This window comes from Marmota marmota, unplaced genomic scaffold (genome assembly GCF_001458135.2).
Source record: "Marmota marmota marmota unplaced genomic scaffold, marMar, whole genome shotgun sequence".
NCBI classification, from domain to species: Eukaryota; Metazoa; Chordata; class Mammalia; order Rodentia; family Sciuridae; genus Marmota; species Marmota marmota.
In genome coordinates this window covers 6,217,665-6,234,128 of record NW_026000076.1, presented here as the reverse complement: position 1 = coordinate 6,234,128, position 16,464 = coordinate 6,217,665, and the positions used below count along the sequence as shown (strand labels likewise).

The 16,464-nt window shown below is 35.7% G+C and overlaps 1 protein-coding gene across 1 annotated transcript in view; it reads left to right on the top strand.

Moving 5' to 3' along the window:
- Positions 1-16,464, top strand: part of Mtf2 (metal response element binding transcription factor 2) — a 59,894-nt gene that overhangs the window by 23,462 nt on the left and 19,968 nt on the right. Inside the window, exons 2-6 of the mRNA XM_048814508.1 lie at positions 10,081-10,279; positions 10,387-10,468; positions 13,909-14,004; positions 14,240-14,340; positions 14,720-14,868. Of these exons, the coding sequence (XP_048670465.1) occupies positions 10,081-10,279; positions 10,387-10,468; positions 13,909-14,004; positions 14,240-14,340; positions 14,720-14,868 (627 nt within the window). The remainder of the gene's footprint in view (positions 1-10,080; positions 10,280-10,386; positions 10,469-13,908; positions 14,005-14,239; positions 14,341-14,719; positions 14,869-16,464) is intronic.

Genomic DNA, 16,464 nt, shown 5'->3' with positions numbered 1-16,464 from the left:
TAAGTTTAATTATACTCTTACCATAAAATAGTTGTGGGAATCTACATTATTTTGGTGGTAAAATGTTCTGGTTAATTAAAGTATATTCTGAAAACTAGTTTTCACATAAAAGCTGTCAGCAGCTTAGGAGACGTGTGTGTGTGTGTGTGTGTGTGTGTGTAGTTCATAATATGGTTGCATTTTTGCGTTTCTCCATATTTTGGCATTTGGAGGTTTTCATCCTAAGTGTTGTCTTTCCACCTGTTTTAGTCAGCTTTTTTGACACTGTGACCAAAAGACTTAACAATATAAAGAAGGAAACATTTATTTTGTTTCACGGTTTCAGAGGTTCAGGTCATGGTTGGCTGGCTCTCTAGCTTTGGCCTGAAGTGAGGCAGAACATCATGGCATAAGGGCATGGTGAAGGAAAGCGGCTCAGGACATGGCAACTAGGAAGCAAAGAGCTTCACCAACCAGGAACAAAATATAACTCCCTCTCACCCAGCCAAAGGCATACCTCCAGTGACCTACTACTTCTAGTCACACCCTACCTACTGCAGTTACCACTCAGTTAATCCATTAATTAACTCACTAATTAGGTTAAAAAAGCTCTCATAATCTGAACGTTTTACCCGGGAGCCTTTTTTTGCATTGTCTCACACTTAAGCTTTTGTGGGACACCTCACATCTAAACCACCTGATCACCCTAATGCAAAGTTCATGTCTCAAAGACCCCATGCACATTCCTATAATAACCTCAGTGTTAAATCTATGGACACCTAAGGATCACTAAATAGTTGAGGAAAGCCTGTAACATGAAAGGAGAACCCAAGATAAAGAGAAAAAACAAAATCTCTAAAGAAGTAGGTAATGAAAGGGACAGTATGATTGAAAGATGTCTTTATACTTAGATATATCCTTAGTAAAACTTCAAGCCACATTCTTTTTTGTTTTTAAATATGTTTTTAGTTGTATTTTATTTATTTATATGTGATGCTGAGGATCGAACTCAGGGCCCCACAGTAATAGGGGAGCATTCTACTGCTGAGCCGCAACCCCAGCCACTCAGGCCATATTCTTAATGAAATTTTAAGCCATCAAGGATAAAGGAAGATCCTAAAAAACCAGGGTAGGGAGAGGTAATCTAACCAGTGAGTAAAAAGAGTAGAAGTGTTGTTTTATGTCCTGAGTGTAGTAGGAAAAAAAAAAATCATCAAACTTCTGGGGGAAAATTATACTCAACATAAAATTCTATGTGCAGGAAAATATCAGACTGTTGTTATATTTGTCTTGTTCTTTGTTCATAGGTCTCACTATGTTGCCTAGATTGTCCTTTAACTTCTGGACGCAAGCCAGCCTTCTGCCTCTCCTACAGGCCCCATGCCTTTATAAGTCATTTGTGAGAGAAAGATATTTTTAGATACATGAAGGCTTGGAAAATTCACATGCACACCTCCTTTTATTGCATGGCACTATTGAAGCAAAATAATATGTGATCTAGGAAGCAGAGTGATTAGGAGAACTTCCAAGATGATAAGGACAAGGCCTAGAGGACAATCATTCTGATCGGTACAGGAACACGAAGAGCTCTAGAAGCAGGAGTTACCTATAGAAAAGAAAAGGTTTTGAAATTATCTTTGATAATTTGAAATGAGGCAATAAGAGGATATATTAAGCAATCCTGGGATAAAATTATATGTGAATAGAAATTTGGTAAGAATACTTTTTTGGTTGATGGACTATTTATTTATTTATTTCGTATGCAGTGCTGAGAATCAAACCCAGTGCCTCACACATACTAGGCAAGCATTCTGCCACTGAGCTACAACCCCAGCCCCAACTACTTACTTTTAAAATTTTTATTTTTTTGTGGTGCTGGGGCTCCAATCCAGGGCCTCATACATGCTAGGTAAGCCCTGTACCAAGCTACATCCCAGCCCTTTACTACTACTTAACTTTTGCAGTGACTAATATTTAGAGTTTTATTTAAGTAGTGATTTAATGAAATTAGCCCAATAAAATTTATAAAAGAGGTAGGAAATGGGAGTTGTAAGATGTGAATCATCTTCTATAGCAAGAAGTCAGGTCTGAAATTGATAATTTTAAAGAGAGAAGTATAAGCACATTGTTTGGTACTTCTCAGAAGAACTGCCTGAAGAATTAAAAAAAACACCTACCTTTGAGAGCAGAACTGGAAGGTGAGAGGGGATAGGTTAGAGAAGTAGTGGGGTTGTTTGTAATTGTTTTCTTCTTTTTTGTGTGTGCTGTTGTATACTGAGGATTGAACCCAAGCACGTGCTCTACCATTGAGCTACATGTACAGCCCTTTTAATTTTTTATTTTCAGACAGGGTCTCTCAAAGTTGTTTTTGAACTTGTGGTCCTTCTGCCTTATTCCTCCTGAGTTGCTGGGATTACAGGCATGTTTCATTGCACTCAGCTGATATATTGTTTTTCATTTTATTCCTTTTTCTACTATTTTTTTTAAAGAAAATATGCATTCTGATTATACAAACATCATGATGTTTCTCAGTCCAAGAAATAGAGTAGAGCAAACGGAACATGGTGTGAGAAGTCTAATGATGTAAGAACTATACCATACCAAGAGAATGTTTAACCTGAACTTGATAGATGGGCTTGAGTCAGGAAAGTAGTTTTTTAAGAAAGAAGGTCTAGAAAGCCCGAAGCTTTCTGCTTTTTGTCTTCTATGTTGATGTTCATTTGATATAAGATTTTTAAGGCATTACTCAATCAAAAAGAAGGCATCCAAGCTTCATTTTATTTATAACCTGTCTCAAGACATGAGAATTCCTTACCTATAAATTTGGTACAGGGCCAAGTTTGTTTACTGTTTCCCTTGCTTCTGGGTCCTACTTTGGCCCTGCTTGGCCTCATGAATTTGTCTGAAAGAAAGATCTCACCAAGTGTCACTCTCAGTAAGATTTTCTTTCACATGAGATTAACCCACATATTTGCTATTTTTCCCAGGAATGCAATGGAAAAAATCATTGGAAAGAGCATGGGAATCATGGCAGGTTTGTGTTCTTAAGAGATGAGACCTATTGGTGCTCAGAGTTTGGATAGCAGTTTTTTCTTTTTTTTTTCCCTCTCTTAGCAGTGCTCTTTTTTCCCCCTGCTATTTTTCAAAGTTATTTGGTTTTCTGGATTGGTGAGTCAAGAGGAGAGTGCTCCCAGGCTGGAGTTGTGGCTCAGTGGTAGAGCACTTTCCTGGCCTGTGTGAGCCCCTAGGTTTGATCCTTAGCACCGCATGTAAATAAATAAATACATAAAATAAAAGATCCATTTAAAACTAAAAAATCTTAAAGAAAAAGGAGATATGGCAGTGTAAAGTAGAATTTTTTTTTCTTCTCCCTTAGCTGCCTAGTGGCACTTCATGGGCTAAAGAGTAGTTGCAGGAGTACCTGAGACGTGGTTGTGGTGGATCTGTCTTGGTTGATTGGGGTTACCAGAGAAGAGGATGGAAAGTGTAGCAGCACAGTAGAAGGATGAAAGTTTCTACTGGAGAGGTGAAACCTATGTCAGGGCAGTGACATTTGCCCTTAAGGAGATTGTCTTTAATTAAACTACCAATTACTTCTGGTAGTTCACTCCTACTGCATTCCGCATGCTATGATAGGCACTGGGAAAGTTATGGTAAATAAGAAAGGACAATCTTCCCCTCTGAGTACAGGCTATGTAGCTGGTGTAGAATAAGTAAAGACAATTAGGCAAATAGAGCACAGTTTGAGAAATTTAATGGTGGAGGAACTATAACATACCAAGAGAGTATTTAACCTGAATTGGTGGTGGATGGGTTTGAATTTAAAAAAAAAAAAATCTTTATAAAGAAGATCTAGCTGAATTTTTCTTAGAATGTTGAGCTCTTAAGATAGAGACCTTGACTATCTTATTCAACATTCTATCCCTAGGGCCTAGCACAGGCACTAATTAAATATTTATTGAAGGAATAGTAATTGACCTGAAGATGAATCAGATTTCCTGAGGTTTTTTTTTTATCATTTGTTAGGGTAAGGACCTAGCAAAATATAATTTCTTAATTATATTTTTAGTTCCTTTCTTTTTTTGATGTGGTAGTAGGGATTGAACCCAGGGGCATTCTGTCACTGAACTACATCCCCAGCTCTTTTTATTTTTTTAAAATTTCTTTATTGTGGTGCTGGGGATTGAACCCAGGGGCATTCTGTCACTGAACTACATCCCCAGCTCCTTTTATTTTTTTAAAATTTCTTTATTGTGGTGCTGGGGATTGAACCCAGGGCCTTGTTCATCTGAGGCAAGCAGTCTATCAACTCAACTATATCCCCAACCTCCCTTTTATTTTTATTATTTTATTTTATTTGTACCAACTGAGGATTGAACCCAGGAGTGTTTAACCACTGAGCTACATCCCCAGCCCTTTTTAATATTTTAGAGATAAGGTCTCACTGAATTGCTAAGTGCCTCGCTAAGTTGTTGAGTCTGGCTTTGAACTCATGATTCTCCCTCAGCCTCCCGAGTTGCTGGGATTACAGGCATGTGCCACCTTGCTGGGCTTATTATTATTTCATTTTTTAAAATTTATTTTATCATTTATAAGACAATCTTGTTAAGTTGCCTAGGCTGGCCTCAGATTTGGGGTCTTCCCACCTCCACCTTCTGAATCACAGGATTATGGGTGTGCATCACTGGGATTATGGGTATGCACTACTGTGACCAGCTCTTACCCTTTATTTTGAAGTTCACAATAGTACTTAAGAGATTATTTTAGCCAAATTAAATGAACTGTTTGTTCAGGGTCACACAACTAATTCAGATGGTCTTCTAGTTTGCTGGAGGAATAAAATTAAGGAATGGATTGGGAAGAATTCAAAATTTTCCCTAAGGCACATTCTTTTAAAATTATTTAGCTAATTTCTAAATTCTTGAGTCAAGGTCTTATTTATTGTAGGAACAGTAGAACAAGAAAGAAATAGTGGCTTAAACCCTTGGTTTTTACTTGCTCTTAAGGGAGGAAACATCTTTGTTGAGTCTTTTTCAAGATGGATGTCACTAGCAGTGTTGTAATACTAGTTTTTTTTAAAAAATATTTTTTTAGTTGTAGGTCTTTATTTATTTTTATGTAGTGCTGAGGATTGAACCCAGTACCTCACAAATGCAAGGCAAGCGCTCTACCACTGAGCCAACAACTCCACCCCTAATACTAGTGTTTTAATCAGCTTTTTGACTGCTGTGACTAGAAAAGACCTGACAAAAACACTTAGCGGAAGAAACATTTATTTGGTTTCAGAGGTCTCAGTCCATTGACAGCTAGCTCATTCCTCTTGGCTCCAGGTGAGGCAGAACAACATGGTGGAAGAGTATGGCAGAAGGAAGCGGCTCACATGATGGTAGGGAGCTGAAAGAGAATGTTGATTGGTACCTTTTAGGATAACAATTTGACAATATCAATGACATTAGATAATATACATGTAAAGATGAGAAAAATGGGTGTATTACTGAATGATTTTGACCCTGAGATGATAATTCAAACTCAGTAATAAGTCTGTGATAGTTCTGTCTGTGATAGTTTTGTCTCCTTTTTAAAGTTTGTAGTAGTTTATAGTAAAAAGGAAAATTGTACATAGTATTTGATACTGTGATTATTTTCTTTCTTTATTTTTGATACTGGGGATTGAGCTCAGGGCCCTTGACCACTGAGTCACATCTCCAGACCTATTTTGTATTTTATTTAGAGACAGGGTCTCACTGGGTTACTTAACACCTTGCCATTTCTGAGACTAGCTTTGAACTCGGGGATGCTCCTGCTTCAGCCTCCAGAGCCGCTGGGATTACAGGCGTGCGCCACTGTACCCAGCATTACAATGATTATTCTTTTTTTAAAAAACATTTTTTTAGTTGTAGATGGACACAATATCTTTATTTCATTTATTTATTTTTATGTTTTGTGGGGGGGGGGGCTGGGGTTGTGGCTCAGCAGTAGATTGCTTCCCTAGCACACATGGGTGGTGCTGGGTTTGATCCTTAGCACCATATAAGAAATAAACAAATTAAATAAAGGTATTGTGTTCAACTACAACTAAAAAAAGATTAAAAATATTTTGCAAATGAATATGCAAAATTCTTAATGTAGGGTGGGGCACATGGTAACCTTAAACAACTTTGTTAGAGGTTTGGCTATGAATGGGAGGAAAAATAAGGTTGTAGGAAGAGATATAAGGGATCAAGGGTAACTATTACTAGGTTAGGTTTCATTCCAAGATACAGCACATTGGAATATTAAGAAAAGCATGACATAGGGGCTGGGGATGTGGCTCAAGTGGTAGCGCGTTCGCCTGGCATGCGTGCGGCGCGGGTTCGATCCTCAGCACCACATACAAACAAAGATGGTGTGTCCGCTGAAAACTAAAAAATAAATATTAAAAAAGTCTCTCTCTCTCTCTCTCTCTCTCTCTCCCTCCCTTCCTCCCTCCCTCTCTCCCTCTCTTTCCCTCTCTCTTTCTCTCTCTCTAAAAAAAAAAAAGAAAAGAAAAGAAAAAGAAAAGCATGACATAAACTGTAGGCAATGGAAAAAATAAGATCTTATGACATCTTATGATTTATGGACACTTAACTCTGCGTGGGAATAGTGCAGGGTAGAGTAAGGAAGAAGCAGACCTCACCGTCAAGAAAAAGGGAGGGGAATTTATTTAAACAATAGTGGAGCATATAAAACTGTCTGGGAATGTTTGCAGTGTTGGTTGTTTTATACATTTTCCACTTCAGAATTAGAAGATTCTAGGTCATAACATAGTTTCAACTCCTTGGCATTGTCTTGAGGTCATTTCTTATCCATATATATGTTGTTCAGGCTTTGGTTAGTTACTTAAGGGGTATAAAACCCCTCAGGTAATCACCAGATGTATAGCTTTTTAAAAATTGATTTTGCTAACATGGTTATTTTCACACTGTGATTTGAAGGTATAAAATTGTTTCAGTGTTGAAAGGTTTCAGCCTGGCTTTGAGCATTCCAGATGATAGAATTAATTGTGATTCATTTTCCATTTTTACTTCTGCTTTTTAGTACTTATCCTGTCAGACATTTAAACCCCTCATATTACTAAAGCATCCCTTTCTCATATATGGCTTTAACAATATATATGGCAGTATATAATTTCTTTATTTAGAACAATGGCTCTTAAAATGTAATCCATGGACACTTTGAGAGGATCTGCAAGATCAAATAATACTAAAATTTTTCTTTTTCTTTTCTCTTTGTGATGGATTCTTACCATGTTGCTCAGGTTTGTTTCAAAATACTGGGCTCTAGCCATCCTGTCACCTCAACCTCCCAATAACTGGAACCGTAGCAAAACTGATTTTTTTTTTTGCCTTCCCTACTGTGTTGACATGTGTACAGATGGTGCACAAACAATGTTAGCTAAAACTGCTCTGTACCTTAGTGTGAATCAAGGCAGTGACATCAGACTTTGCTAGTGTTCTTCGTTGATATGTGCTCACAGTAAAAAATATAAAATAGACATAGACATATATGCACAATTTAATTTTACTTAAGAACGTTTTTGATGAAACAGTAAAAATTATTAAATTTGGACTTTGAATTTAGGTTTTTAATATCATGTGTGATGAAACAGGAAGCATGCATAGGGTATTTCTGCCAGCTTTAATAGTAGCTATTTCATAGAACACCATTTTTACTTTAAACAGTGAGTGACTTACGGATACAGCAGATACTTTCTCGATGTGACAAACTTCATTTTATATTTATCCTTGTATTTACCTTTTTTGATTTTCTTCATTCCTCTGTGTTCAAGTTACTATCTTATATGACATTTCTTTAATATTGTTTTGCCCCCACATGCCTCCTTTTTGCTGTTCTTTTCAAATGTAGCATATTTCTATATGTTTTAGGCCTAACAATTGAATTATATACTTAATGTTTTGTATATTTGGTTTGGAGGAAATATGCTTTCATTCTTTTATAATTATTTAATTACTTTTACCAATGTTGTTGTTTGATATGTGGGTGTATTTTAATTTCTTTTTGATTTATTTACTTTAAACCTTAAGAACTTCCTTAATGTTTCTTGTAAGGTGGCAGTGTTAATAATAGGTACAGATTTTGTTTATCTGGAAGTATCTATTCCATTTTTTTAAAAAAATATTTTATTAGTTGTTGATGGACCTTTACTTATTTATATGTGATGCTGAGAATTGAACCCAGTGCCTCATACATGCTAGGCAAGCGTTCTACCACTGAACCATAACCCCAGCCCCTCTATTCCAGTTTTTTAAGGACAGTGTTGCTAGTTATAAGATTCTTGGTTGGCAATTTTTCTTTCAGCACTTTATGTCATCCAGCTGCCTTCTTTTATTGTTTCTGATGAGCAGTCTCATTAATCCTATTGGGATTTCCTTGTACGTGCTTTTTTCAAGATTTTCTTTTTGTCTTTCAGCATTTTTACTGTGGTGTGATTGAGTGTAGATTTCTTTGCCCTTATTGTACTTGAAGTTTGTTGAGTTTCTTGGATGTATAGATTAATGTTTTTAAGCAACTTAAGAAGGTATTAGTTATTATTTCTTTGGTTATCTTTAAAATGTATTTTGTTTTAAACTAAAACTGTCCCATTTGAACATTAACTCTCCCCTCCTCCCAGCCCCTACCTACCATCCTTCTACTTTCTATGAATTTGACTACTCTTCTACTCTTTGTACCTTATGTAACTAGAATTATAGAGTAGTTGTCCTTTTTGTCTTGCTTATTTCACATAACATAATATCTTTAAGATTTATGTTGTAGCAGTGTCAGGATTCCTAAGAATTTGTGAAATTTTTGGTCCTAAAATTAGTTATCCTTAATTCTTAGGTAATGCAACATTTTTCCTTCCCCACTTGTTTTATTTTTACTAACTTTTATTCTGTCAATTTTAGGATTATCATCTATGTAGTTTTACATGTCATTGTATTTTTTTAATATATTTTAGTTGTAGTTGACACAATACCTTTATTTTTATTTATATGTGGTTTTTATTAATATGTGGTGCTGAGGATTGAACCCAGGGCCTTGCACGTGCTAGGCGAGCACTCTACCGCTGAGCCACAACCCCAGCCCTCATTGTATGTTTAATTAGTGAAATATATCTAAATGGAACTGTGAAACCAAATACTGCTATGTTACCTTTAAGAAAATTGATGATAGCCGGGCATGTTTGTGTATGCCTGTTATCCCAGCAGCTCGGGAGGTGATCCCGAGTTCAAAGCCAGCCTCAGCAAAAGTTGAGGTGCTAAGCTACTCATTGAGACCTTGTCTTTAAATAAAATACAAAATAGAACTGGGATGAGGCTCAGTGGTTGAATATCCCTGAGTTCAATCCCTGGTACCCCCCAAAAAGAATTTTGATGGTATGCTGTGGTGTTTATAGAATGACTGTTACATGTAGTGTATCATTTTGAGGTCGCTTGCTTAAAAAGAAGTAAATGTTCTTAATAATATACTTTGCATTTGAATGTGATTTTGTGAAACTAATGGTTCTCAGTTTGTTTTAGACTCCCAGTCTGCATTTTTAAAGGATTGTGTGTAAACCCCTGAAAATCAAAAAAGGCTAAATTCAGTAGTGATTTCCTGTAGAAAAAATATTATTGCCCTTCCAGTGAGTGTGACTATACCCATCTACCTGCCCAGAGTTAATGTGTCTTTACTGACTGTGGAATAATTAGGAGTTAAGGTTTAAGTCACTTTTATTCTTTATCTAAACTCAGTCATGAGATTCAAGGCTTTTTTTCCTCATGACTGGCCTGCCTGCCTGCCTGCCTGCCTGCCTGCCTGCCCGCCCGCCCCTAAAGCTGATATTTTAATGACACCTGCCCAAATATGTTTATATTAGAGTGGTTGCTGAATTTGGGCCTCACTTTAGGGTATACAATGAATGAATATTGAGAATTGCTATTGCTTTGTTTTAAATTTACTGGGAGAGTATTTGTGATTTGAGGTTCTTGTATTTCCTTCAATTTAATTTTTTTTAACAAATCAATTTTTGATTGACATATCATTGGTATAAACTGTGTATAAGTAAGTTTTATCTTTGTTTTTTTATTTCCTAAACAGAGACTCTACAGGGGCAGGTAATTCACTGGTCCACAAGCGGTCTCCTTTACGTCGAAACCAAAAGACCCCAACATCCTTGACCAAGCTGTCTTTACAGGATGGACATAAAGCCAAAAAGCCAGCATGTAAATTTGAAGAGGGTCAGGATGTCCTAGCTAGATGGTCAGATGGCTTGTTTTATCTTGGAACTATCAAAAAGGCAAGTTATCTTGATAGAAGGCATTTTTTCTGTTTTTGCAGTGAACTTTTAATAATCTTAAATTTCATGTTGATAATTTAAGAAATAAATATTCTTCTGTATTGCAGATAAACATTTTGAAACAGAGCTGCTTCATCATATTTGAAGACAGTTCTAAATCCTGGGTTCTCTGGAAGGACATTCAAACAGGCAGGTGCTACTATTTCTCTTGAACATGTTTTATACTGAAATATGATTTTCTTCAACCTGACATTTTCTTTTGAATGTATTGTTTTATGATAATTCAGTATCACATTTGAGGAGAGTTTAAAAAGTACCCTACAAACAAAATTATTCCTTTTTCCTTACTTTGTAAATAAAGATGTGTTTCTCCATAGTGGGACTGGAGCATGTTATATTGCTTCCTGTTCCTCTTCCTTTTGCTATGTATCCCTTTCAACTTTTTGGTCTTTTGGAGGTTTTTGCAGGTTTATGATAAGTCTGTCTTTTTGTTCCCTCCTTTTCTCCTTTCCTTTAAAAAGTAGCAGAAAGAAAAAGTAAACCAGTTACATAGAGGAAGAAAGTTGTGAAAATTGAAGGATCCTGTCTAATAAGAGTCCCACCTTGTATATCAGATTAGTGATCTGTGGTTGATTTTTCTTCACTGGCTCCTTATACTACCCCCTAGAATTACAAAGGATTGCTCCTTGACCATATAACTCTTTGTTGCACCTAGAAACTTATTACTATAGAATGCAAATACAAAGTGAACCTGAAAATCATATGACAGCTCAGCAGGAAATAGTTTTAGTAGTTTTCTTTCTTGTAAGAATCCTATAAGTTATTTATTTATGTTTGTGTGTATATCTCTAAAATAATATATGTATATAATGTGTATATATGTATTTTACACATATAACAATACATTAATTTTATCTAGCAATATACTTTTTTTTTTTTAAAAGAAGATTCAGTCTTTCTTTTTTTCTTTTCTTTTTTTTTTTTAAATATCTTTTGTTTCATTTGTTTATTTTTATGTGGTACTTGGGACCGAACCCAGGGCCTCACGCATGTGAGGCAAATGCTCTACCACTGAGCTATAACCCCAGCCCATAGCAATATACTTTTTATTTTCAATTTTTTTTTTAGTTGTAGATGGACACATTATTTTTATGCAGTGCCAAGATCAAACCCAGTGCCTCACATGTGCGAGGCAAGCACTCTACCACTGAGCTACAACCCCAGCCCTAGAAATATACTTCTTAAAAGTTTACACAGGGGCTGTGATTGTGGCTCAGCGGTAGAGCACTCACCTAACACGGGCAGGAGCCGGGTTCGATTCTCAGCACCACATAAAACTAAGGGCATTGTGTTGTGTCCATCTACATCTAAAAAATAAATATTAAAAAAAAAGTTTACATAAATAAGGAAAAATGTGATCCTGTTAGTAAAGAAATGTGTGCCATAAGAGGGAGATATGTGTGATGTTAAGACTGTTACATAATTTCAAAAAGGTATTTAAACACCTATGCTATTTTTTGTTTCTTTGAAATGGTATACTCCTGCAATGCTGGTGACAGTATAAATTTCTGTTTCAGTTATTTAACAGTTGCATTAAATGCATAAAAATTTTGTACTCCGATCTGTCCAACAAGACTCTCTTCTAGAACTGCTAGAAGTTTTTTCATAAGAAATAATTTAAAAGAAAAAAGCTAGAGGAAAAATGTTCACTGTAGCATATTTTAAACAAACAAACAAAAATCTTGTATTTCTAAAATGCAAAGACCAAGACTACAGTAATCAGTTAGATTTTCTAGTAGAGGACCACTAAGCTCTATGGGAAGATTCTTGTACACTTGATGGTAAAAACAACAACAACAACAACAAAACAACATGTACTTGAACTTCACAAGTAAAGTATTCCCAGGTTCCTCAGGAATGTTTTCTGAGGTAAATGTATATTGTTTATTGGATCAGCACCCCTTTTACTGAAGACCTGCCTTCCCTCTCACTCTTATAGTGGGAATCAACTCAGGCACCTACTCCAGGCAGGGGCTATCATTCCCTTTCCAGGGAGTTGCAGATTTGGGCTGAGAGGTCCCAGGCTGTCTGATTACTTTCCTGACTGGAGCCATAAACCCAGGAGCTATGGGAGGCCAGGTCCTACCAAGCATACCAAGTAAACAGAGTTGAGGAGAGACGACAGGAGACCAAAACAGACAAACAAGTAAGCAAAAATACAAAAACCAGACAAAACAATAATTGCTAACCTATGTGGCCAACAGTAGAAGTGTAATGAAGTAAATTTGGTTCTTTCCACTAGATGCAATATAATGCAGTTATTAAAAGTCATAATTTTGAAAACTGGCTATGTGAAAATGCTTTTGATAGAAGAACTATTACATAGTATTAGTGAAAGGAAGTACCTTGTGGTGGGGAGAATAGGAATTCTGTCTTATGAATTTGGATCCTAGTCTTGATACTTTATAATTGAGGGTCTTTTGGTTATTGTATATGTCTGATCTTCACTTTTTCTCTAGGAGTAGGATATTTATCTAATAAGTTAGCTTTAGAATTAAATAAAACGTGAATAGTCTAACAATACTTGACCCATAGCACAAAATGATGAATATTATTGTTGTATGCAAGTAAACTGTGTGTTATTATTTTGATTGTATTAAAATAGGCATGAAGAGAATATTAGAAATGGTAATTAGCACGTGCTGGTGTGATAAAATTATATTCTAAATTTTTTGATTTTTTTTTCTTTTTTGTTTAAGAATAAAAATGCTCAAGGAAAAAATGATTTTTTATTTAGATGAGAAGTGTAGTTGATAGCCGAGTGAATTGGTCCACATCTGTAATCCTAGGGATTCAGTAGGCTGAAGCAGGAGGATAGCAATTTCAGCCTTGGCAATTTAATGAGGGCCTAAGCAGCTTAGGGAGAGCCTGTTTCAAAATTAAAAAGGCTGGGGATGGTAGCCCAGTGATAAAATGCCCCCAGTTTTAATCCCCAGTACCAGAAAATAAATAAGAACACACACATACACACACACACACACGAACACGAGAATGATAACTAGAACTCCAGACTTTTTTACAGTGGTGTACATTATTGGGTACTTTATTGTTAGGGTACATTATTGTTCAGCATAGTTCCAGATTTCAGAGATGAAATAATTGGTGTCCAGTCTTTTTTATAAATTAGTAAATCAAAAGAAATATTCTGAATCCATAGAGAAAGGAGATTATTTACATATTTTCCTTGCCCTTTTCCTTTAGTCTCATGATATTAGTGATGTAGGATGAATGAATGCGTGCCCTTAAACCTCCCTCAACCCCCTAACCCTACCCCCAGAAGTAGGAATATCAGAAATGAATAATTGAGATGCTGCCTGAGAACAATGTAAATTGTGCCCTCTGCCAAAAAGCAGACTGAAGTGTGAATGTACACAGGTATCTTAAGTTAAAGGTGGAAAGAACACAGACACTAGAAATATCATTTTGAGAGATAGCATTTTGTCTTGTGAAACATTTTGATCTAATTATCAAATACTGCCCATGTGGGCTACCTACTGAGTCATAAAAATAGTTTTATGTGGAATTCTTTTGTGACCCCCTGCTTTTTATGTATGTTTTAAATATTTCAGGAGCCACTGGAAGTGGGGAAATGGTCTGTACAATATGTCAAGAAGAGTATTCAGAAGCTCCTAATGAAATGGTTATATGTGATAAATGTGGCCAAGGTAAACATTGATTTCTTTTAGTCTTGTGGAAATATTTAGTTAATATACTGAATACCTGTGTTGAAGATGAATGACTAAAAAATACATTTGTAATTTGAAGCTATTATCCTAAGTTATATTCATCAATTGTAAATATTTTAATGCAGGAAACGGTACTAAAATGCCTTCTTGAAAATGTGTTTTGCATTATTTATTAATAAAATAGAATTTGCTTTATGCTCTTTTTGATATTAAGGGTACCATCAGTTGTGTCATACACCTCATATTGATTCCAGTGTGATTGATTCAGATGAAAAATGGCTCTGTCGACAATGTGTTTTTGCAACAACAACAAAGGTATCTTTTAAGTGTCTTGGGCTAAAGCCCTAACTGGTATTTTTAAAGTGCTATCAATATAATAATTATTTACATCAAAAGTTTATTTGAATGGTATGAACAATTGTTGTTTGCCAGAAAAATCGACGTTTATTGTTTGATTAATTATGCTTAAGTGACTTGAAGTTATTCTTCATTTCATGACAGTGGAATGGGAATTGGGGCAGTAATTTGAAAGAAGACAGAAAATGGAGATTATTAATCAGTTTGTGATATTAGAAATTTAGAATGGAATTTTTTTTTTTTTTTTAGCAGTCTCAGGCATTTTAAAATTATAGAACTGTGTTTAAAATTTTAACCTTTACTCTTTCAAATGATTTTTTTTCCCTCTAATATGTAGAGGGGTGGTGCACTTAAAAAAGGACCAAATGCCAAAGCATTGCAAGTCATGAAGCAGACATTACCCTATAGTGTGGCAGACCTTGAATGGGATGCAGGTCATAAAACCAATGTGCAGCAGTGTTACTGCTATTGTGGAGGTCCTGGAGAGTAAGTAAATACAGTTACTTAATGTCCTTTAAGTAATTTTCATTTGCTTACATTGTCTTATTTTTCTTACTGATTGGTAAGATTAGTAGTGAATTGCATATGCTTGAAAGTATCACTAAAGACAGCTAGGGGAAGAAAATTCACCATTATTTCACCAAAAAATTCTCACCTAGGTTTCACTCATATTCATGTATTTTAAAAAATCTTACTATAAGGCTATTCTGGCATTTAAAAAAAAATATTAATTTTTTTAGGTGTAGATGCACACAACACAATTCCTTTATTTTTATGTGGTGCTGAGGATCGAACCTGGGTCCTGCCTGTGCTAGTCAAGCGCTCTACCGCTGAGCCACAATCCCAACCCCTATTCTGGCATTTTAAAATGAGTTATATATATTTATGTATCTTATAAAAATAAACTGTAGAGGGGAAAAAATATATACTGTAGGGGTCCACTGTCAGGTCTGAAAATTTTTAGTTTTATTGGATTTCACATTTAATATGATTGACCATTTAGAAATTGTTATATTTGATACTGTTATTTGAGAGCATAAGAGACAGATGTTGGTTTAAACTACAGAACAAAGATGAGACTTTTTCATAGATTGATTAGAGGGCATACCTTACTATTCTTTCCTAAATATTCCATTTCTTATGAATACAGGATATCATTTGCCAGAGGAAAATACCATGTAGTTTTTCTAAGTTTTAACTGAAAAAATATGCCATCCAGGTACTAGAGAGGCTATATTTGTTTCTGACTCCCAGGTGCTTTGACAGCCACCTTATCATTGATTATTAACTAGATTATAAAGAAGAAATCATTTGAAGTTGACCATTGTAGTTAATTATATATATCCATAATTAGAGGCTATAATTTTATTCATCTTTATTATTAAATTTTGCTATATCAGCCTGGTATGGTAGTGCACACCTGTAATCCTAGCTATTTGGAAGACTGAGGCAAGAGTGTCACAAATTCAAGGCCAGCTTTGGCAAGGGCTGGGAGTACAGCTCAGTGATAAAGTGCCTCTGGGTTCCATCCCCAGTACTGGGGGCGCGGGTGGTGGTGGTGGTGGTAATTACATCTACAAACCAATATTCTACTTTCTAGAAAATTTGCCTTTAATTTCTGGTCCATGGTCCTCAGTTCTGCCTTTCAAACTAAACATTTTATCTGTTATATGGGGTAGGTCTTAAAAATGTTGCAAGTCAATGGCATATATCTATAATCCACTGAACTGAGGAGCCTAAGGTGGAAGATTGAAAGTTCCAGACCAGCCTTGGCATTTCAGACTTCGTCTCAAAGAATGAAGGTCTGGGAATTTAGTACAGTTGTAGAGTACCCCTGGGTTCAATCTCCAGTACCCCCGGTTTAAAAAAGTGTATTTTATGCCAGAAATTTTATTTCCTACTTCTATGACCTATGTAGCAATAATGTTATCTTCTCCAGACTAAAACTCCACTGCCAGCAAACAGTCTTTATGATATAATTTCCAAACTCTGTTTCTCTCCAGTGTTTGAAAGTTATTCTTAAAATACTGTGCCATGATTGGGAAAAAGGTAGTGTTTCCAGAAGTAGTCTGGTAGAATATA